At 37.7% G+C, this 25,340-nt stretch overlaps 1 protein-coding gene across 1 annotated transcript; it reads right to left on the bottom strand.

Annotated features, from left to right (window-relative positions):
* Positions 1-1,573: 1,573 nt before the first annotated feature.
* On the bottom strand, positions 1,574-11,901 carry LOC122006138 (putative MO25-like protein At5g47540). Its single transcript, XM_042561504.1, has 11 exons — positions 11,550-11,901; positions 8,950-9,111; positions 8,675-8,793; positions 7,659-7,733; positions 5,737-5,830; positions 5,232-5,291; positions 4,212-4,280; positions 3,142-3,240; positions 2,232-2,276; positions 2,044-2,146; positions 1,574-1,911 (listed from the first exon to the last, which is right to left on the bottom strand). The coding sequence occupies exons 1-11, from the start codon at positions 11,667-11,669 to the stop codon at positions 1,835-1,837; spliced, it is 1,023 nt and encodes a 340-aa protein (XP_042417438.1). The 5' UTR covers positions 11,670-11,901; the 3' UTR covers positions 1,574-1,834.
* Between the last annotated feature and the right edge of the window lie 13,439 nt (positions 11,902-25,340).

Genomic DNA, 25,340 nt, shown 5'->3' with positions numbered 1-25,340 from the left:
TGAGATTGTAATGCTCTCGATCTTCCTTATTTACTTTATTATTTACTCATTTGGCCTAACAGTCAAATAGCTCTAGTCGAGGGAGGGGATTACTTAGGTTAGATGAGTTGCTTGAACCAATTGAGCGAACCATTCAAACTAATTGAGTTAATTAGGTCATGCGATCTTAAGTGAGGTTTGTAAGGCTAGCAAAACAGGATAAGTCAATAAACTCCAAACGAGTTAATTAGGACTCCCCAACCAATTAAATAGGTTGATTGAGTTGAACAAACAAGTTAAGTGGTACAAGGATATGTACCCTTAGGTAGCATGATATTTCCATAGTAGGTAATTAATTATCCATAGTGTAAAAAGAATCCTCTCTTTCGAAAATTATCATAATAATATCTCACCTATAATTTGATACACGAAATATTTTTATTCTCGACCATCTTGGAGCATTTTTGACCAAAATTGTGCTATCATCGACCAATTTCCATCAAAATTGCACCACCTCGAAGCAATTTTAATCACATTTGCACTACCTTATAGCAATTTTAATCACAGTTGCACTGCCTTATAGCAATTTTAATTTAAAAATCATTAAATGAGTGTCTCTCTTTTAAAATTTATAAAATGTCTCATTTATAACTTGATATCCAAAACATATTAATTGGTGCATCTCTGACCAAAATTGTATCATTTTGGATCAGTTTTGTTCAAAAGTGCACTATCTTGGAACAGCTTTAAGTTAACCGACGTTGCTATATAAGATAGAAAATTTAAAGACTAAATGCATAAATGGACACAATGGCATACAAGGACCTCAAAGATGAACTTGGATTTCAAAGTTCAACTCTTTTGCTTTGAAAAAAAATATCACCAAATGATGTATCAAAGTTACGCTATGGTAGTTCATATTCCTAGTGTTAGTTAAACTGATCAAGAATAAAGGGATATTTACTCTGAGTGGAGTGCTATTTTAATAATTTAAAAAAAAAAGAAACACCCTATAAATAATTGAAAGCTCTATTTTGATTTGCTACCAAATATCAATTACGTAAACGAGTTAATCAAATAAAAAATACTTTCTATTCTATTCCTTTGTCATCCCATTCTCTTATACTATCTATTTCCAATAATTTATTTGTCTTTCGTAAATCAAATGCATAATAAGTGTTTTGATACATTCCCTATTTGTTATTCCCTTTATTTATTTGTTTTCTGCAAATCAAATGCAGGGGAGTTTTACGTAATAATAGCATTTCTGTTATGTGACTATGAGATCACGAGTTCTGGAGTCGTAAAAATAACTACAAAATAAGATTGCTTACAATTGATCTAACGCGATCTGATTCTTCTCTAAAACTCTATATTGGCAGAAACTTGTTTTTACCGAAGATCAGTGGCGGATCCAAAAATTTAAATATCGAGGAACAATTTTTATATGAAACAATGGATGATATCCTCTATCTCTACTAGTAGATCCCCATAATACTATGGGTTCCACTGCCGACAAGAGGGGTGGTGGATCCGCCCCTGCTGAAGATGACAACCAAGAAGACACGGTGGATGATCACAAGAACAGAGTCAATAAAACACAAACCATACTTTTCATCTTCAAATATTACAAAAGCATCAGATTTTGTTGCATTATGCAATCTCGATGCATTCATACGTTTACATATTTCAATATTTATATATTGGTCATTCATAAATGATTTCCACGATATGCATTTTGTTTTTTTCCCCTCATAATAAAATACATAGAGGCCAGCGTCTCGTGTCCATACACCTATATAGTTGGTCTGTGCAAACGATGCAAGGGACTGGTCAAGTCTTAACACAAACTTCATTAAGAAGAGTTCTCCTTCTTCAGAGCTTGTATCTCTCTGACAACTTGGGCTTTGTCTGCTTCAAATTGTTCATCCTCTACAGAAAAATCGAGATCAATTGAAGTTTTGTCTTTGGAGTCCAAGAGAGTTTAGCAAGGAAAAAAAAAAAGAAAGAAAGAAAGAACGAACGAACTTGGGCTAAGGAAAAATGGGTAAAGAATTGAATTACCTTTGTCTAATTTGAAGTCCCTAAAAAACCGAAGAAGTTTATCCTTGTTAGTGAATAATATGCTTGTAATCTCAGGGGGCTTGTTTTGGTTAGCAGCAAATAACTAAATTTTATACAAATAAATAAAGTGGATGTTTAGGAACTCACAAAATATGACGTCAAAATGAACAAAGAGAACAGATTTTTACCTTGAATACATGGAATGCCTCTATTTGGATATTCTTACTTGACTCCTGGATCGGACAAATAATTAGTACAGCTGGAGATTTGAGCATATAGAGCAAAAGACATTGTATATGATCTGCTGTTTAGTGTATCGTTACAGCCAAACCATTTTGAAAGACTGGCGACTACCTTGTCAAAACAGGTTTGCCCTTGATTTTAAAACCACCCCAAATAAAAACAGAATACATGTTTTACATGAACAAAATAATTAAGATGAATGCTTCTAGCTACATCTATCGAGTATGGTAATATCCTAGAATATAGTTTCATACAAACAACAGCATTTTAATGCAGAGTCAAAAAAGGCATTCAGATAATAGGACAAAAGCTAAAAACACTGCTTGAACCAAGCTATTAGGTGTATTGGGGAGGGGCAATAACAAAGATGACGTCAAGAATTGTAAGCTATATGTTGTCATCTTCATTCAGTTTCAAATGCCTTTCCATCTTATGCGTGGCAACCAAACAAATTCAATAAAACTTCAATAAGCTAAAACAAGGTCATTCACCCAAAAGAGAAAGACAAAAAGGACCAAAAAAATAGGCAATCAGCATTGACAAGCAATGACAGTAACCACACTACCACATGGAATTCAGAAAATAATTTGTCAAGTTGATGTATTTATTTAATACTAGAATAGTGAAATCAAAGAAGGTTAAAGACAAGAACTATATAAATTGGGCATTCCAAGACTCAATATCATCTCAATGTCGATTTTTAAATTGACACCAATTTTGTGGCATAATTCATTGCTTATATCTCTAGTTCATAATTCTTCATTGTAAAAATATTTATTAGATTGAGACCAACAAAAGACAAAGAAAATATAGAAAGATTTCCACTTTTAGTAAAGAAGAGAGAAGATATCATACCCTGAGAAGATTCATTAGAATCATCAGATTGTCCTTTGAGCTAACATAGCGCACCATAACTGCGGAATTTGACCTGTCTAACAACATGTCTCCCAAAATCTGCAAACCGAATTAGCACAAGCATAAAAGTTAACAGATAATTAGATTGGGCACATCATTATTACTTCCATAGACAAATTAGAAGTGAAGATATCAAATGATTATGCTAGTAATGACAACAATGGTGTTTGGTTCACAGCCTATTCATTTCCCTATCAATTCAGATGGAATAAATATTTGTATCTTTGATTACCAAAGTAAAGTTAAAATATGAATTCCCTTGGAATTATTACTTCCTAATCATCATCAAAGTTATTCCTTACACTATTACAAGGAATACATATATTCCATTGTCCAAAATAGTTATACTACTATATTCAATTCTCCAAGAAAAGTACATATTTTGATTGGGTAGCAGATAGAGCTGGCCATGTAAGCAAAGTGGGCAGGATGAGACAGGTGAGCCTCACGAGACAAGTCAGTTAAATGAATTGGGCAAGCCTGATAAGACAAGTGGACCAGGAGGACCAGCAAACTAGATGGGAAGCATTGGCTGACAGATCGAGCAAGCTAGGCGAGCTAGATGAGTTGGACAACACCTAACAAGAGAAGGTTTCCAGATCAGTACCTTCCCTGCACCATGGACTATGTTCGCATGTTGAGCAAACTGGGTGAGCCAAATCGGTTGACCGAACTGGACAAACCGAGTAATCTGTCAGCTCTGGCTGTGCAGGCTTGTCATGCAAACTGAGCAAGAAGGACAAATCGAGCTTGCTAACTGGCCAGACAAGCCATGTTGACTGGTTGGGATATTTTATGATTGTGAAAACTTACTCCTCATCTATTATTTAAAATATTCCTAGAAATGAAAATCGTCTATTTATTATATTCCGCGATCCAAACTACGTCCATAATAATGACTATTTTATTCTTTACCAATTCTATTCCATGAACCATACATAGCACAACTGATACACCCATCCACCTGTGCTCAATTATATTGTTTGTGAATGGATTCCTACACCCAATACCTTGATAGCTTGTCTTCTTGTGATATAATTGGGGGATGACAGCAACCTGGAATTGAATTCTGCAAAAAACTGTGAAGGCAGTTGCATAAATTAGAAACCTTCAACAATGAAAGAATCATTTAGATTTTAGTAACAACAACATCCAGATCTTAGGATTGTAGTTGCTTGCTTTCAGTATAAGATTCATTATTAGAATAATGTAGATATTCAACAAAGGTTATGATTACTTCCCAGCTAGGGGCCGAGGATGGTTTACTGCTAAGCTGTTATGTGGATCCTAGCAGCTGATTAATAAGGCACAAGTTTAAGCTAATGATTGGGCGCCAAGCATAATTTATCCACTTGAGCAAACCCATGCAGAGAAGTTGCAATGTTTTAGCACAAAGTCAGGCATATCTGAAATTTGTTTCTAAACCTACTGATCTAGAAAAGATGTAGATGATAAATTCACAACATAACAAACAAAATACTGTTTCAATAGCAAGGATTGTGCCTAATCAGGACCATTTAGGCATGTTATTATCCACAATATTAACAATAGATTACAGTCAAATTAATATCTATTCAGGTGCCTACGTAGCATATCAAAGTCAGTGTGTAGACTACAACAAAGAAGTAAATGGTGGTTATACATAAACGTAACTTCATAATAGTATAAAAATAATTTCCAGAGCTAAGAAGCTATTGACAAATCTAGCCATCAACAAAGTACCTAAAATTTAAACCTAATTTCAAGCACCGAGTATATTGACTCAGTGAGAAACAATTGAGAGAGAGAGAGAGAGAGAGAGGGGCGTTCGGGCTTAGCCCGATTAATTTTGGAGGTAGATGGCCTTCCCCCTGATTCGTCTAGAGGCAAAATCCGGAGCACAACTTATGCACTGCGATAATGTGCTTGTGCACAAGTACACTGAATTGAATGACCAGGTAATCAAACCGAATAAAACTCACTCAATTTCCTAGATTGTTAGAGCAAGATAAAGTTGCAGCATATTACTCAAGAAGACAGTAATTACTTACCCAATCATAATTTTTGGATAGAAATTCGGCCACAGTTGATTTATGCCGCGTCAAAAGCTCCTGAATTCCAGTTAAAAATTAGCTGATGATCTTAACTCTTTAGTACATAACTCATCACTGTACAACAAGAACAGCTTAATAGCTCATGACAGTATGATAAGAATGGCTTACTTCGAATAATATGACAAATTAAGTTGCTTATTCTTAATAACTGTTGTGGAATTGTTTTAGTTAATATTAAGAAAGTTGTAGGTGTCCTGGTTTTAGAGCAATCCCTTTGTCACTAATCATGTTAACCATTGCCATCATAGGCAATACAAAGAGGAATCATTGAACTAACTAGTAATAACTAGAGCATTAAGTAACATTGGCACTGGCAGTTAGTTGTAAAAGTCTTGTAAACATTATTGACATTGCAATCCAACGTAATACAAACAGAAATTCAGTAAACTAATACAGCATTGAGTAGATTGAACAAAATAGCTGCTTAAAAGAACAGGTTGACCTTAAAGGTGATAGTGGCATCTGATGCAATGTCAAAATTTGGAATTTGAATATAATCAAAGAATTTCTTCATGTATTCAGACTCTAGAACGTACCTGAAAATGGATCACTGGAAAAAAATTATATAATTTCAAATAATTATTCAGCATTGAATAAAACCTCAATGTCAGCAGCAAATCAGAAGCATACAGTATGAAAGTCTTTGATGGACAATAGCAATGTAAAATCAGAAGAAGAAAAATGATGTATTTAATCATGGTTTAAAATCTCGATCCATCATGAGGTTTAGGTCCTGGATTGGAACGATACAGTTTCGATATCGTATCATGTCATGCAGACATAATTTCGGTATTTTTTTAAATATAAATTATATTAATTAAAAATAAAAAAAATTAATTTAAAAATAAAAATAATATATATATATATATATATATATATATTAAATTAATGAGATAATTTTATTAGGCTTTAATTAAGCTTACTTAAATGATCTCAATAATAGCTAGGAATTGATTAAAATTATTAACCTAAGCTAATTAAACCTAAATTAAGCTACGCCCCCATTACCACCTATTCTGTGCCACAATGCGTCGTCGGGCCAGGGAACACATTGTTGGGCTGACGCGTCGCTGGGCAACGTGACACCTTTGGCGACGCTTTCGGAGGGCAACGCATTTGGAGGCGTCACCAGGCTCATGCAACGCGTCCACAACGCCTCAGGGCGCACCGGCACGGAGGCGTGTCTATGCTTGTGTCGGTCCACGGGCAGAACGAAATGTTTCGCCCGTGTCGGGCGAAACAACGCGAGATTTTAAACTATATATCATCCTTATCAATTAAAAGAATACTGGTGTGGGAAATTAAAGTAGAAAATTGATAATGCACATGCATATTGATCCTATCCAGCTGAACACCAATATGATCTAAAGCACTCCCTGAAATTATAAGCCCGGATTGAAAAATCGCATTATTTCAATTGACAGTGAAAACATCTCATTCTGTCAGCCAAACACTACCACAGGCAAACTACAATAATTTCCCCCATGCTGATTCCAGCAGTACCAACTGAAATCGTGAGAGTTTCACGTACTGATGACAGAGTGAGGCAATGAGCCTGGCAGTGCACTTCCAGAAGAAGGTGAGAGCGAGCAAGGATGAGGGAGATTCACATGGACCAATAGATGTTGCAATGCTTCTGGTGTTGTAAACAAGTGACAGAATCCGGAATAAATGTTTGGCTAGAGTTGTCAAGAACACGAGAGGGTAGCATTTTAAGGGTAGTGTGAAGGCTTAAGCTGGTGATGTGATGTAAGGAAGCCTAATAGGGAAGTTGGTGTTGGCAACCTACATGTGAAAGCCTTGTTGACCCATCCAACACAATAGGGATATAGAGAAACCAAAGGGTAGCAGTATATTTATCTCACTTAGATATTAGTATCAATATGTTCAATTATTAACAATATTAATATCAATCATCTTGGCATGGCGCTAAAATTGTATCATTCTGACCTAGCATGGAAAGATCCTTTAAAGTTCAAAGCTTGATTGTCTTTTTCTCCCAAGGAATCTTCAGAAATAACTGGATTAGTCTTGAATTTGTCTAAAAGGTAAGTTGATTTTTAGAAGAAATCACATGCCATCACTAATTTCCTAATCTAAGTTAGTTTGAGACAGAATGGTACTAATTGTTTTTATCAATTCTCATATTAGATTATTAAAATATATCTGGACCCTTACCAAGAGCAAACCGTGATTTACCAAGCAAAAATAAATTTGTCTCTGCCAATCCACATGAAGACGATGACAGTTTTCCTTACACTGAAAATGTCATAATCTCTAGCAACAGTATAAAAATAATGATGCAACCAAAAAAATATTGTGAAAAGAATGAGGAAATTTGTTCTCATTGAAAATCAGAAATACCTAGCTACACTTTGGTGTCGAATACATTCCCTTAGCATAGCCCCATAATGCAATGCAATATCCATGTCTTCATAACTGCAAATGAGAATTATCTAATTAATATATGGCAATTTCACTGTATATAAAAAACATAGACACAATATTAGCAAAGACATAAGATTGGTGTGGCCAGACTCCCAGAGTCAAGGTTGCCATAATTTTCATAGCATAGTTGACAAAACATTAATGAACTAAAAACTAAGAATTCTTGAACCTTGCATGTGTAGTTCAATCATCCAATGAAAGTGATGAGATATGAAGACTTTTCTTACTCATTGCTTCCGGAACATTTTATGAGCTGAATTTACCCCACCAATTAATAAATGGGCAGATCAAATTTAAAAAGATTTTCAAATTAATATTTGCTGTGTTCATAATGAACTTCCAGATTCATAGATAAAGTAGTTGAAACTTGTAACAGAAGATCATTTGTAAATCATGAGTTCAAACCATCATCTTGTACCTAAGCATATATGAACATTTATCAATCATGATAACAATTATCATCTGGTACATAAGAATATAGTCAACCGATAATATAGCTTTTGTGACAGATATCAATTGGTTATTTTGAAAACTATAGACAAAATGACATCAATTAGACATCTTCATGAACATAGTATTGTTGATTATCTTCTTGTTCTGTTTTTCTTAACTTCAGGAAATCATCAGGACAAACCAAGTACTCTACTTGAATAAAAATCAGCATCCAACATGGAATCACAACAATTGAACTCTAAGACATCAAAAAAAGCTTTATAGCAATATGCATGTATATTCAAGGTTACTTTAATACTAAATTTTCTTCCATTATACAAGTATAAAAACACCAACAACATTTCTAGAGGAACAACAAAAAGTTTAAACAAAAATCACTTGAACAGGACAATTGTATTTTAGCTAAGTCAACATAAGCAACTAAGTGAACATCCAAATAATGGGTTTTTTTCAACAATCTCAACAAATCAAAATCTCACCCCGAAATTAAAATGTCCAGAAGATCTTTGTTGGCTTCCAAATATTCAGAAGCAATTAACCTTGAATGAACCTGTTGCCTTTGCAAATTTGCCACAACTTGAGTAGCATCTTTTCTGGCCTTTAGAAAGACATGATAAACCAATTTTTAGCTTCAAATCAGTAAGACGAAGGTTAAAACATCATAGATATGGTATGGAACCTTAAAAAAAACCTAAATCTATGCCAGTATTAATCGTTCTTCTAATGGAAACTAGACATTTAAGTAGCAAATTACTTCCAAGTTCAATTTTGGAAGACAAATGATTAATTGTCGCAAGGTGTTCTCTCGAAAGAATTCTTGAGTCAACTGCAAACAAGCTTCAGCTACTGGCTCCGATTCACTATTGCCATAGAGAATAAATTTCAACTCCCGTATATTTTTACATAATTCTGACATCTGCAGAAACGTTTGAAAAAACACAGATTAGCTTGCAATAGGCAGAATGCTAAGCTGAATGTTGGATGAAATGACTACTATTTATTTGAAAAGATCAACATTATCCATCTGGAATCATCTCTTCCAAGTGCATTAAGAGTCGAGGGCTACACAGATATATATATATTAAAATTCATAGCAATAGTTGTTCTGATTAATTGGTTTTCTACCTCACATAGTTATCATGGATATCCCACACGTTAAGATGCTAATATTAGCATCAGTCCAAGATAACCCATGATTGTAGTACATATTAATTCCTTTACCATATAACATGTGAAAGCACATCTTCCAGATGTAGCAGTGGCGCCAAAGACATACCACAGTGGTGTTGCTCAGCACCAATCATGAGGAGGAAGAATCAAAGACAGAAGAAGAAATTGGGAAAAGCCTAGTGCACAGATGACCTCACAATGAAATCCTATATCGCAGAACCTTGATGCAACTCATAAAACTCACTGCCTCTGGTCATGCCAAGGAAGGCTCGTGGCTCTCATGGCAACTTGTGTAACTGGGGAAGATACTTGCTATCCTTCTCAATTGCACATTGCACCTCCCATTGTGACTTTAGCAGCAACTTGCAAGGCTAAGGAAGACGCTCACAGCTCTCCCTCACTTATATCCAGTATCGACATGTCTTGCATGTCGGTTAATGGGTGGAATGATAATTTTTGCATGTCAACTGACATGGAATGAGATTTAAACCCTCGACGTTTACTAAGAATTTTTGTTCTAACCGCATGATTGGTGACAATTAATGTTAATCAAAGCAATCAGTACTAAACCAGCGACTAACTCTATCTAACGAAAGGAAAAGCATCAACTACTTCGTCAGGTTCATACCACTGCAACCCCAATGATGTGGAGCCAGGGTTATCGGCTACTACATTGCATTTTTTTAATAATAACATAAAAAATTTCTTCCAGAAACTGAGAAAAGGCTTTAACATAATTGAAAAATGCAAGATTTGCTTAAAATTAGAACCTTATATAAATATTGTTTACCAAAAGAAAGAAAGTCATCAAGAGTTTATTCTCTTAGGAAAACAAGGTAAATAAACCTTTCTAATCCAGATTAGCTACCATGGATAGAAATGATCAAGCTTGCAGAAAGGATTCCGCAAAATCTCACTATTGGTTGACAATGGTTATGGAATCCCCAAAAAGTCAAAACTGAAAGATTGCAAAACTTCTGAGAAATAGAAGAGATAAATATCTCCAAGCACTAGTTTCATATCATTCATCAAATTAGAAATAATAATAATAATGAAAGGCCAGTCTTTGCAACTCAGTTAAATAAACTAATCACCACCATTAAGTGTGTCCAGTGGCCAATATTTGGGGGTCACCTTCATGGATATTATCCACTCTTCCAATACTAATCATTCCAACTCATCCAGTTGTGGAACTAATGGGTCTCCTTTGAACGATCTGTGTCATTTCAACTTATTTTCTCTCCTCTCTCCTTGTATCCTCTGTTGCAATTACACTTCATTGCTCCTAGATAATAAGATTTTATATTTTCTATCTTATTGAGTAATTACACATCTATCTTAGCATTCTCTTATCAAACTATTAGCCACCGATCGAAAGTGTGAATGAAAAAAATAATAATGAATGCCAAAATGAAAATATCTTAGTAGATGTCATGGATATCCCTTGTTTACTAAAATCTCTTCTTTCTTTCTATAAAATCAACCTTTAGGTTATGCTGATGTCAAGGAAAAGTGATTTACGTGGGACTAGTTGGTTTAAATGAAAGTGGCATGAGGATCATGATGACAACCTAATTCAAATAAAGACTCAATCAGGATCACAGGAAAAAAAAAAAACATCGTGCAAGAACAAGCAGCATACTTATTTATTCTAGTAATATTTCATAAATAGGTATAGTACGGTCATGGAAGATATCAAAATGTTCTATGATTATTGCCCATCTATTCCAGGAACTCTATGCTAAGCAGATGAACATATACTGATGCACACCACATAATGCAAGGGATACGAGACTGCATCCAGCAGTACCCTGAAACATGAATTGAAATAACCTTCAGTGCCGCTTGAAACAGGCAGCACTACCATTTCGTACATATCAAGACATGAAACGTTGTAGAAGGAAGCACCAAATCAGAGGTGGACAAGCAAATTCCAGCAGCACGGCAAAGCTTATAACATGCTAAATACCAATATAAGTAGACGCCTGATCCTAAAATAACATGATTAAATACTTGATTCAAAATGGGCCTGCGGTAGTTAACCAACAAAAAAGAATAAGAAAAATCCTAGATTTTGCATGAACGTCAAAACTCGATACTAAACTAACCGTACGAAGTGCTGAAGTTCGAGTTCAGTACTGAACTACAAGATAAAAACAACCCGATCGCGCTACAATCGCTAACCTTCTCCTCGCGCTTGGTGTCCCTGGAGTTCCAGTTGAGATCGATGTAAATAAGGAGTTCCCGCGTGTGCCGCACGATGTCGGCCGGCGTCCGCGGCTTGGACTTGAATAGGCCCTTCATTGTGCTCCCCGCCGTCAATCGCCAGGCACCACCACACCAGACCGAGGCTAGATTTTTCCGGTTAGGATTCGCGCTCAAGAAAGGCGGAGACGCAGAGATCCAAAACCCTGGGGCTCCGATCGCTCGAGATCGACCAGAACGGAGGAGGAGGCGGCGTCGCGAGCAGCCGATTCCCAACAACCGTTTTTGCGTCCGTCGCTCGATCAAAAATGGCAAAATATCAATTGAAGTGAGAAAAAACGAGCGGTGGAGATTTATAGGAATTATTGACTTTTGGAACTAAAAACTGGATTGCAATTCGTAGACTAACGGCGACTCTGGTTTGAGCTACCCTAATCCTACTCGTGCTTTGATTGTTCAGGTAAGCTGCGGCCTACAGCTTTCAAATCTTCTGCAACGATCTTATCGTAAGGAGGAAAATGATGCGATTCGCTGTCTTGCGTCGCTATCCGATGCGTCGGTGGATGGCTCGTCGTCTGGTCTTATTGTCTGGAACAGTAGCTCTGAAAGATAAGGAAAAAAATTAATTAATATCTAACCTTTGAATCTGGGATGATCGATTCATTTCATACAAAATTCTCATCGACCAAGAAATCAGAAAAATACCATAGAGACTTATACAGAAGGCATTTTAATACGTATTTTATGCTCATTTTACTAGTATTTTCTTTAGTGTTAGAATCTAGTTGACTGCTTGCTTCAGGACCTCTTGAACAGCTCATAGTTTGTAGATTTACGATTTGAATCTCAAAATCCAAAGTATCAAATTGATTCGGAATAATTTAGAATCATCTTTTATAATGAAATGAGAGCAGAATCACTGGATCGTATAGATTTAATAAAATTTGCATTATGCTACGTTACAATTATTCTATATATTTTTATTAAACTGTTTTAGTGGTCTGAGGCTTTTTTCAAAGGCTCGTACTTTAAAGATTAAATCTTAATCTAATCCTGATTGATTCAATCCATCCGATCTTGATCTTAAATCATTCCTAAACTATGTACATCTGATTAATAGCTAGATTTTTACCGTCTTTTATGTGTAAAAAATTAAAAAGGCACTTTCTTTTAAAAAATAAAAAAAAATATAATACTTATATGATTTTATCTCAAAAATATTTTTATTTATATTAATGGTGACAAAAACTGAATACGCTCGTTCCAGTACCCTCGCTAATCCATCCCAGGGCCAACACAGAGGAAGTAAGTCACGGGCGGCTACTAGCCTTTGGAATAGTGACTAGCATATAAGGGATACACCAGACCTCATGATGACAACACCTCATGTGTTACCACTAGACCGTTCAAAAATATTTTTATTTATATTAATAAATATAAAGGAGAAGACTCATGATGTTTTGGGCAAATATCGATCATTTTTTATACATGAGCCGACAACACTTTTTATATTCGATAATTTATCAAAAAGTGCATCTAAATTTTTAAATTTACTAAAAGATGTAGGTTACTTTAGTATTTACCAAAGAGCATACATTTTCAAGTGCAATTCTCATTTTACCCTTGTGACAATCTGACTTTTTCTACCTTTTTCTCTTTTTTTTCTTTTTTGCAAGCATGCATACCATATGAATAACATTACATAAGATTTAATTGATTTTTTAATAACATTTTAATACTTTTGAAGAAGTCAAAATAAATAATGGATAGCATACTTAAACTCCTTGCAATCTTAGAAATCCACTAGAACTGAAATGAGTATAATCGGAGCTCTCTAGGTCCATCAGTGGGTTTCGGTTAAGACCTACTGATGAACCTAGAGAACTCTAATTGCACTCATTTCAGTTTTTATGGATTTCTGAGGTTGCAAGCAGTTCAAATATGATATCCATTATTTATTTCGACTTTTAAAAGTTGTTAATATGTAACAAGGAAGAATCATCAAAAAGATCCACGTCAGGCCTGATATGTTTCATATTAAGTCCACGTCAAGCCTGATATGATTCCATATCAGCCCCAATGTGGATCTTTTGATGATTCTTCCATTGTACATGTTAACATTTATGAAAAACTAAAATAAATAATGGATAATATATTTGAACTTCTTGCAACATCAAAAATCCATAGAAACTGAAATAGGTGCAATCAGAATTCTCTAGGTCCATCAATGAGTTTTGGTCAAAACTCATTGATGGACCTATAGAGCTCTGATTGCACCTATTTCAATTCCTATGGATTTCTGAGGTTGCAAGGAGTTCAAATATGTTATCTATTATTTATTTCAACTTTTCAGAGGTTTTAAAATGTAATAAACAAGAATGGTTAAAAATATCCATGTCGGGCATGATATAGAATGATATCAAAGTCATATTGGACTTGATATCATTCCATATCAGACCCACGTTGGGCAATATAGTTTTCTATTTCTATGCATGAAAATATAGAGATAAATAGAACATACTTGCTTGCCGACAATTGCTCCAAGTTGACTTCCTCGAGGATGACTATGAAAATATTGCTCAGACTCCTCTCTAGAAACCTTTTCAATAGTTCCTTCAACTCTAACCTGCAAATATGATAAATAACTTGTGAAATGAATCCAAACAGATGAAGTGTCTCCTTTTCAACAAAAATATTTTTTTCCTGCAAAACATTATATTTTCAAACTACATATAGATAATACTTGAATTTATAGTTGATTAAGGAAAGTATGTCTATACTCTAATTCTGTAGTAACCAAATGCCAAGTTCAAAAAGCAAGAATCACATCAGTAAAAGTAATGGCTAACAAAATCCCTTCTCCAAAGCAATATATAGGAGTCTATCTTATGTAATTACAGTTTAGAGTCACGTGAGCCTGATATAATTTAATATCAAACCCAATGTGGGCTTGATATAAATTAGTTTATATTTTAGCTGATTTTTTAATAATATTTCAACATTTGGAGACGCCAAAATATATAATGGACAACACCGTTGGACTTTTTGCAACCTCAGAAATCCATAAGAACCGAAATGAATGCAATCGGAGCTCTTTAGGTCCATCAGTGGGTTTTGATCAAAATCCAATGATGGACCTAGAGAGCTCCGATTGCACCCATTTCAGTTCCTATAGATTTCTAAGGTTGCAATAAATTCAAATATAGTATCCATTATTCAGGGTTGTCTCAAAGTTCCACGAGGCCCTAGGCAAAAAAAATTTAGGCCTTTAATAATATTTTTAAAAAAGTTAATTTTTTCTTTATCTTTTTTATTCAGACTTGGGACCGACAACAACGGATTTAACTGTTGGATCGAGAAGCGCTTAGGTGAATAGCGCTCGTGGCTTTCACTTATAGTTTTCGGAAATTTGACGAGAGTTAAGCAGTGGAATAAGAAAACAAACACACAAAGATGCCAAGTATTTACTTGGTTCGGAGCCTAGGGCGACTCCTACTCTAAGGTACACGCTCGTTGAGTGTTTACTTTACGCAACAACTATATCGTGCAAAAGGTTACAACATTAGAATAGAATATTAGAACTGAAATACAATTATACCGACGATGAAAATAGCAATCTTGAAGCTTCAGGTTGTCGGAGTCTTATTATAGCTTAGCCGGATTGTCTAATCAGCAGTGCGCAGCTCAAAGATGTCTTGGAATGTGTTGAATAGAGCTGCTGGTCGAGACCTCTATATAAGGGTTGTTGAAAGCGCCTCTAAGCCCCTTGAGGGCGCCCCCATCACAACCGAATTAGCCGCGCGGATAAGCTCTGAAGAAGTCCTCGCTGATCCTCTTGAAGGCGCCTTCAAGGGGTATGGAGGCGCCTTCAAGGCTATCCGAGGTACCTCAAGCTTCCATGAGGGCGCCTCCAGCTTGCTGCGCGCACTTCTTCTCCTCTACACCCGAGGCACCTCCATGCTCCATGAGGGCGCCTCGGGTACTATTCACCCGAGGCAAACTTTGCTCTTTAGTCCCTACAAAGTATGTTAGTCCATAAAATACCAACATATCCTGCAAAATAAAGTTAGCACATAATAAACATAGAACATAAATATTTTGACAGTCTCCGGACTGTCCGGTTCTGACTTCAAATTTCTGACCGGAAACCCTAGGTCATCCCTGAACGGGGAACGCGTCCTCACCTACTCCACTCAGGAGAGCATATCTGATGTCAATCCGATCCTCTAGACCAACTAGACTTTCTGCCTAGGGTTACCACTTCCTAGGATTTTCCGCCACCTAGGGTTACCTCCCCCTATGACCTAAGGTTACCCCCCCTTAGGATTTCCACCACCTAGGGTTACCACCCCCTAGGACCTAAGGTTGTCGCCTCTTAGGGTTTTCCTCCACCTAGGGTTACCACCTCCTAGGACCTAAGGTTACCTCCCCTAGGGTTTTCCACCACCTAGGGTTATCACCTCCTAGGACCTAAGGTTATCACCCCTTAGAATTTTCCACCTGTCTAACCGTAGTTAGGACTTTCCTGCAAACTCATTCATACGTGTTAGATAACAATTAACCTTAACTTTGAATCCCTTTACCATTATCAAAACTTAGGTTTGATTGTTGGATGCTTCCCGCACCAACAATCTCCCCCTTTTTGATTATGACAACAAAAATTCAATGTTAAAAAAAAAATAATACCATAAATGATGATAGTTCAAGCATAAGCATGATAGTACAGACATAAAATTAAGTACAGAGCTCCCCTTTAGTCAAATCTCCCCCTTTAGTCAAAGCTAAAGTATAAAGACTCCCCCTTAATAAAAGCTCCTCTTTAAGCTTAAAAAAAATTTGAATTTTAAATTTCTTTGAATATTCTTATACTAATTTTGAATTTTGAATTGAATTTCTTTGAATTTTCTTATACTCTCCCCCTTTGACATATATCAAAATCATCAACAAAAAGAAAGCTAAAAAAACTGTGAAAATGATCATCGGCCTTAGCTAATAAATTCGAAAAAGATATTAGCTTTTTAAAAGGTTTTGAAAAACTTAGCTTTCAAAAACATAGTTTTAAAGATTTAGCCATAGAAAACTTTAGCTTTTTACAAAATCCTCTAGCTAAAGTTTAAAGAAAATAGAGGGCAAGTACGTAAAATATTTTGATAAAATCCTTAGCTTTTGGAAATGAATTTTCTTGAAGATTTTTTAGCTAAGTAAAAATACTTTTATCAAAAGTCAGGTATGGAGTTTGGTTAGAAAGCCAAGTTTACAAAGATATTTTTAGCTAAAGAAAATTCTTGACTTAAAAAGTGACTTAGCTAGCTTTGAGTTAAAGAAACCTTTTAAAAAGACATTATGTTAAATCCTTAATTTTTAAAAGAAGGGAGTATGTTAGAATAAATACTTAGCTTTTAAAAGAAACAAATTATTCAAAAAGGTTTGGAAAGAAAATTTAGCTTACTCAAAAAGGTTTGGAAAGAAAATTTAGCTACGAAAATGATTTATCTTCGAAAGATACTTACTTAAGGCCCAAGCATGAAAGAAGTTTAAAGAGTGAAAAAGAAATTTTTTAGAGATTAAAAAGTTACATTTGAAAAATACTTAACTTGAAAATAGTATCAATTTGTAAAATTTTACCTAAGGTCATTTTCACTTAGAACCATAAAGAGTAAGAAAAGTTAGTTCTCTTTCCAAAAAGTCCTAAAGTCAAAGCATGAGTAACTTAATTTCCTTGATCACATGTCTAACCATTAGCTACTAGCTGTTTACCTAGAGGACAACAGTTTTCACTTAGTTAGTCAAGTTAAGTTAGTGATATAGTTAGTTTTGACTAAAACAGGATAACTTAACTTGATTAATGTAATTTGGTATTTAACGCCCAGACTTATGTCAATGCACAAACATAAGCATTCTTAAGTCTAGGCAGTACCCTAAATTAAAGTTGATTAATTTAATTTAATTAAAGTTGATTAATTTATTTTAAGTTGATTAAGTTGATTAAGTTAATTTAATTAAAGTTGATTAAGTTAATTTATTTTAAGTTGATTAAGTTAATTTATTTAAAGTTGATTACGTTAACTTGGTTTATTAAATAAGTTGATTAATTCAAGTTGATTTATTAGTAAGTTAAATTAATTTTCACTAAATTCATCCTAGATCAATCTCACCTGATTCTAAGTTATCAATCAGAGAACCTTAAGTAGTTTTGTGAGATGATTATCTTTAATTTGGATTATTTCTAAGGATTAATTTATATTTGAGTTAAATTTAGGTTTTCCAATTAGTTAATTAAATACACATTTCAAGGATTGACTCCCAGACTATGGCGAGGCACTAGGTCTTCTTGGGTATGTGATCATCCACCACTTCTAGACAGAGTCTTTCAAAGAAATTATATATTTAATTTTCTTTTTAAAATCCCTAGATTTAACTAATCAAGTGTAAATTATGTCTAGGTCCTTAATCTAGCCTAATCTAAGCATGCATAAAGTAAAGCAGAAAATAACAATCATCAATCAATTTTATCTATTTATCAAAATAGTTTTTCTATTAGCTCCCCCTGGATCATAGCCTCGATATGGTCTATCAAGGTAATGAACTTGATCCTTGGGGACCTAATATTGGCCAAGTCCAACTTGATTGACCAAGTTGGACTTAGGTACCCATGCTTGGACTACCTTTCTATTTGGTCTGTTAACAAGGGATAGATAAGATCAGTATTTTCTTTTAGCTTTAAATCCTAGTCCGGATCGATTGTATATGACTTTCTATTTTCCAAGAATCAAGTCAAGATTCTTGGAACCCGGTGTGAACCGTTCTAATGCTATCTTCAAATCCTTAACTTGAGTTTTTAGGCTGAAATTCTTTTCCTCAAGCTTTTGGACTTAAGTTGAGGTTCCAGTCTAAAACGGGTCAGTCAAGGATTCGGAGTTGGTCACTTCTTTAAGGGATGTTATCTCCTTTAGAAGTGATTTGATCCAAATGTTGGATTTAGCTAATTTATGCATTAAATAATTAATTAAATTATATAAGTGAGAAATACTTACAGAAGGGTTAGGCCCTTCGGAAATGGATACGGATCCGTGGCTTCTCTCGGACTCAGCCTCCGATTCGTCCTCGCTTCCAGATTGGTTGATTTGGTCCCGGGCCATCATTGCAAGGAAACTCGTCTATTCGAGTTCTTCATCGTTGGACTCTTATGAAGAGGACTCATCCCAGGTCGCCTTCAGAGCCTTCTTCCTTCTTGGTTTCTTCGCGTCTTTCTGTTTCAGACAGTTCGCCTTGATGCGCCCCTTCTAGTTACATCCGTAGCAGGTGACTTCGACTTTCATCTTTGAGTTTGGTTGGGCCTCCTTGGACTGGATTACCTTTTTAACATCCTTCTTGTTGAAGCCTTTCTTCTTTCTGTAGAGCTTTCTCACCAGGTTGACGAGTTCGACCGTGAGCTCGTCGTCGTCGTCTGAATCCGCTTCTTCTTCTAACTCCGGTTCAGTTCTGCGTCTTGGTTTTGATTCGCACGATCTTCCTATACCTGCAATCAAGATCATACCCTTCTCGGTCGATTGTGCATTAACTTGTTCATGCAATTCAAATTTAGCAAATAGTTTATCTAATTTAATTGAAGATAAGTCTTTAGAAACTTTGTAAGCATCTACCATGGATGCTCACAAGGTGTTCCTTGGAAAGGCGTTTAGGGCATACCTTAGGATGTCGCGGTTCTCCACTTTCTGTTTGATTGCGTGGAGTCCGTTGAGTAGATCTTATATCCGAGCGTGGAGCTGGCTAGCCGTCTCTCCTTCCTGTAATTTTATATTATATAATTTGTTGAGAATTAGATCCCTCTTGCTTACCTTAGTGTCGGGCGTGCCCTCGTGCAACTCGATAAGCTTTTGCCACAGTTTTTGGCACTCGAGAATGGGCCAACGCGGTTTAGCTCCTCCTTGGTTAGACCACACTAAAGTGTACAGGTTTCTTTGGCGTTTGCTTCTACTTTCTTGATTATGCTTGCGTCCTAGTTCACGCACGATACCGGGTTTCCAGAGTCGTCGAGTGGAAGTTCAAGACCGATTTGTATGATCATCCAGACCTCGAAGTTAGTTTGAAGGTACGACTCCATCCTACCCTTCCAGTAACCGAAGTCATCTCTGGTGAAGAACGGTGGGCGAGCAGTACTATAGCCTTCTTGGAGAGCCATTGAAAGTGAAATCAACTGCACAAAAAAAAAATTGAAAAACTTGTCCTAGGGTTTGATCCTGGATTAGTAGTGTGGTTTAAAAGAAAAATAAACTTCGATCTCGAGTGGTGTTGCACCGACTTCGAGAGAAATTCGATTAAAAAAAAAATCGGAAGATGGCAAGAATACCGATTCTGATTGACTCCAAAAAGCTGAAAAACACCACGAAAAATGTACTTTACTGGTGGTTGCACCAAATCAAAGCGACCCCGCTCTGATACCAATTGTTGGATCAAGAAGCGCTAGAGGGGGGGGGGGGTGAATAGCGCTCATCGCTTTCACTTATCATTTTCAGAAATTCGATGAGAGTTAAGTAGTGGAATAAGAAAACAAACACACAAAGATGCCAAGTATTTACTTGGTTCGGAGCCTAGGGCGACTCCTACTCTAAGGCACACGCTCGTTGAGTGTTTACTTTACGCAACAACTATATCGTGCAAAAGGTTACAACATTAGAATAGAATATTAGAACTGAAATACAATTATACCGACGATGAAAATAGCAATCTTGAAGCTTCGGGTTGTCGGAGTCTTATTATAGCTTAGCCGGATTGTCTAATCAGCAGTGCGCAGCTCAAAGATGTCTTGGAATGTGTTGAATAGAGCTGCTGGTCGAGACCTCTATATAAGGGTTGTTGAAAGCGCCTCTAAGCCCCTTGAGGGCGCCCCCATCACAACCGAATTAGCCGCGCGGATAAGCTCTGAAGAAGTCCTCGCTGATCCTCTTAAAGGCGCCTCCATACCCCTTGAAGGCGCCTTCAAGGCTGTTCGAGGCACCTCGAGCCTCCATGAGGGCGCCTCCAGCCTTGCTGCGCGCACTTCTTATCCTCTACACCCGAGGCGCCTCCAAGCTCCATGAGGGCGCCTCGGGTACTGTTCACCCGAGGTAAACTTTGCTCTTTAGTTCCTGCAAATTATGTTAGTCCATAAAATACCAACATATGATGCAAAACAAAGTTAATACATAATGTCACGCCCCGGAGGAGTCCCTGTCCGAAGAAATTTCGGCAGCATCTCCTCTGTACGGCGGACAATCTGAAACTTCTACATAACACATATACCTCAGCCACAGGCGGCTAGAATAATAACAATAAATAAAAACAAACACCACGCAGTTTATATAGATATTCAGCCTCTGGCTGTCACAACCACGCAGTTAATAATAGTAATCACAAACAATAGTACTCTGACTCGAAATCCACCCTACTCAACTACACTCGTAAAGCTCAAATCCGACGAACTCACCTCTTCTGCCGTCCAAGCAGGCATGTAGTAGAATAAATCCAAATCCAAATCCATCGACATAATAAAATCCATACAATGTCCATAAGTAAAATAATCCAAACATAACAAGTTCAAAACAGTCTAGAACAGAAAAGAAACCAAAAGAAAACCAATCATATCCTCGAGGTCTGCAGGGACCAGCAACTGGAACTCTCTCCTGACAGCATCAACCTGAAAATATCAACAATGGAGGCGGGGTGAGTCCAACACTCAGCAGGTACAATTGATATACAAAGTAGGGAAATAACACCTAGCACTAATAATGCGTACAGTCTCCTGATAAGAAAGATAAAAATGCATCTGAAGTAAACAGGAGAGACTGTACTAACCAGGACCTGAGTATAAGGTCAAACAGTCCGAAGGATAGGAAAATCCTGTATGCATGTCAAACATAGGTATCCAAACAATATGCAGCATATAAATACAGCAAACACAATCACAAACAATAAATGCATCATGCATATGATGTCAATGTCATGGTCACCCCTGACGCCAGTCAGCCAACTCATAACAAAAGTGGGACCGAGTGGGTAGAGCTGTGACAACCGTGCACTCTGCATCACTACCCCTGATGAGTGACCGAGTGGACAGGATACTGTCGGAGTACACACGTACTCCTACCCCAAATCATAAATGGGGGAGCGCAATGCTCTCATCTCCCGGTACGCTATGACGGGGAGGGATCTCTAACGTGCTACACGCTGCGTCACACTACCCATGAGCGGACCAACGGAGCACCGGAAGAGCCAAACTGACGTGCTACCACGCTGTGTCACGCTACCCATGAGCGTCACAACGGAGCACCGAACAGTGATGAAACTAGCAATGTGCTCAACAATAATGGTGCAATCTATCGCACAGCATGCGATCATGCAAATGGTGCATGTCACTAAGCATGGTAATATACTAAACCAACCTATGGACATATAACAATGGGCACCATAGTGAATAAATCATATCAAGATATACTGATCAATAAGGTATCAAACCTAGGTCCTGAACATGTGAAACATGGTTATATCACTACCCATGAGCATGAAAAATCATGTACGAGATCAATACGAGATGCAAACAAACAACCAATCAAACAGGTAACATGTATTGGGCAGTGATCAACCGAACAAATAAGAAACACAATTAATGCAACATGTTAATTTCATTACTAAGTATATCAAAGACAATAAGTCAAAAGTACCCGCCTCCGATAAAATGATCCAAATCTGACTCCGAGATACTCGTCTCGCGTTAAAGTCCTGTGATAAATCGTACAATTTAGCTAATTTTCATTAAAAACAAAAATAGCTAAACTAAATCCTAATCCGATTAGGAATCTAGAGTATCAATTCCATTTAAATCTAAGTCTATACTTAAATCAATTCTAGTGGCAATTCAGTCTTCAACTTACCACCAGATAACCCAACCATAAATAAACAACTAACCACAATATTCAATTTAATCCTTGATCTACAACTAAACACAGTTAATCCACTAAACTCCCAATTCATCTTAATTCAATGATTTCACCTAAATTAGCACCTCTTGTTAACACTAACGAACATCCAGATTCACATAACCCATCAACACATAATCCATTATATAACTACCACACGTAGCTAATTTCCTACAACATACCTTGAAGTCACAGCCCTGTTGATTGCTGGAACAGGAGTGCTACTAGTTGGAATTTCTGTCGTAACCAAGAAAACCACAGTAAGTCCTCCCTGCTGGAACTCACGGTGTCGTTCACCTAGGAAGAAACCAGTAACAAAACCTTATACCGTGACTAGATCCGAAGCAAGGAAGAACATGAACTGAGATCTGCCACAACCCTAATTCCGCAGCTAGATATGGCCCTTACCTTCAAGATTCAGCTAGGGCAGAGAAAATATGGATCGGCACTAGGGCTGAGAAGCGGCACCAAATAGCAGCGTCGGCTGCGACGAAAACAGGGGTGCTAGGGCAGAAGCAAGGGATCGGCGGAGTCGGCAGAAGCAAGAGAAATTGGTGGCGGCACCGGCGCTAGGGCATACAGCACAGAGGGAAAAGAGCTCGGCAACGTTGCTCGGGCTCGAGGGCAGAGGAAGGGTGGCCGACACTCTCCGTTCGACGGCGGCGGATTAGGAGAAGCTAGGGCTTCGGCAGCAGGGGGAAGAAGACCATCGGCACTTCTCCAGGCGGTGTCGGCTGTGGCTAGGGCACCAGTGCCGACGCTAGGAACTCCACGACAAGGGCTACAGTAGAGGAGAAGAAGGCCGGGGCTGGCTAGGGCACAGATGAGAAGAGATCGGCACCGAGTGAGAAGAGAGGAAGAAGGGAAACCGCTCGGGGTCGGGGAAATAGGCCAGAGGGTGAGGCTTCGGGCGCGCGAGGGAGAGAAGCGGATGAAATAAGGAAAAGAAAAAAAATAAAATAAAAAGAAAAAGAAATTTTAGAAATAAACATTTCCTCGCTTAAATGGGGTAGCCTAAACAGGCTTTTCTGGGCCCCGTTTTTGTCCCCGTTAACTCGTCCATACGAGCTCCGAAAAATTCCCGAAACATTTCCAAAAATTTTGAAAAATTCCCTTATTAATATTCGCCTATTTTCCGGTATTTTACATTCTCCCCCACTAATAAAAATTTGGTCCCCAAATTTCGTTATCTACCATCAGCAAGTACTAACAACAGATATAGAGTATAAATGCTGAACGGTAAATAAATCACATACCTCAAGTGAAAAGATGGGAATATCGAGCTCGGATCGTATCCTCGAGCTCCCAAGTAGCCTCCTCGTCCAATTGATGCTGCCCTCCGACTTTAACCAGTCGAATAGTCTTATTCCGCAGCTGACGCTCCTTCCGGTCCAAAATCCATACCAGAATCTCCTCATAAGTGACGTCAGGATGAACGGATATTGAGGTATCTGTCAGCACATGTGTCGGGTCGGGTATGTATCCCCTCAACATAGACACGTAGATCACATCGTACACGCCTACCAAGGGCGGTGGTCGTGCTAGCCAGTAAGCTACCGCTTCAATCCTCTCCAAGATCTAGAAAGGTCTAATGTATCGCGGAGCTGGCTTACCTATGAGGCCAATCTCTTCACCCCTTTCGTGGGTGAAACTCGCAGAAATACATGGTCGCAAATGGAGAACTCTAAGAGTCTCCGACTCCGGTCTGCATAACTCTTTTGGCAGTCTTTTACCTCTGACATTCTTTGTATAATAGTACGGACCAACTTTGTCTCATGCTAGGCTCTATGAGGTCCCAACAACTGGGCCTTCCCAACCTCATCCAGAGGGTGGGTGTCCGACAAGGTCTACCATACAACACTTCAACGGTGGCATCTGGATAGTCGAATGCAAACCGTTGTTGTAGGAGAACTCTACCAATGACAAATGGTCCTCCCAACTGCCTCCGAAAATCAAATACACAAGACCTCAGCAAGTCCTCTAGAGTCTGAAAGGTCCGCTCTAACGGTCCATCTGTCTGCGGATGGAAAGTTGTACTGAAACAGAGCTGCGTGCCCAAGGTCTGCTGCAGTCTCTGTCAAAAATGAGACGTGAACCGTGGATCTCTATCCGAAATGATACTCAACGGAACACCATGTAGTCTGATAATCTCCCGACAATACAGATTTGCTAATCGATCCAGGGGATCAGTCCTCCGAATCGCTAAAAAGTGCGCGGATTTGGTTAATCGATCAATGATTACCCAAATCGCGTCATGGCCTCGTCGTGTCCTCGGCAACCCTACCACAAAGTCCATGGTAATGTGATCCCACTTCCACTCAGGAATAGGAATCCGCTGAAGTAATCCTGCAGGTCTCTGGTGTTCAGCCTTCACCTGCTGACAGACAAGACATCTAGCTACGAAATCCGCGATGTCTTTCTTCATACCGTTCCACCAGTAGGAACGTCTCAAGTCTCGATACATACGGGTCCCGCCTGGATGGATCGCAAATCGAGAACGGTGAGCCTCCTGAAGTAGCTCCTGTAAGACCGGATAAGACTGAGGTACACATAAACTGCCTCGGAAGTATATAACACCCTCCTCGTCTCGTGTAAACTCGATCTGTTGCCCGGAAGTTATCTAACTACTAATGAACTGCAAATGCTGATCACCAGCCTGTGCCTCTCGGATCCTAGTCCTGATCGACGACTGAGCAACCATGGTAACCAGAATACCCTGCTCTGTCGGTCCCTGCTCCTCAATGTCTAACTCAGAGAAACTCTGAATCAAGTCTGTAACTGAAACTCGGTGACAAGCCAAAGTCCCTCTGGACTT

Source organism: Zingiber officinale, chromosome 7B, assembly GCF_018446385.1.
Source record: "Zingiber officinale cultivar Zhangliang chromosome 7B, Zo_v1.1, whole genome shotgun sequence".
Taxonomy (NCBI): Eukaryota; Viridiplantae; Streptophyta; class Magnoliopsida; order Zingiberales; family Zingiberaceae; genus Zingiber; species Zingiber officinale.
The sequence above is the reverse complement of the archived record's forward strand: the minus strand, read 5'-3'. Positions and strand labels throughout refer to the sequence as shown.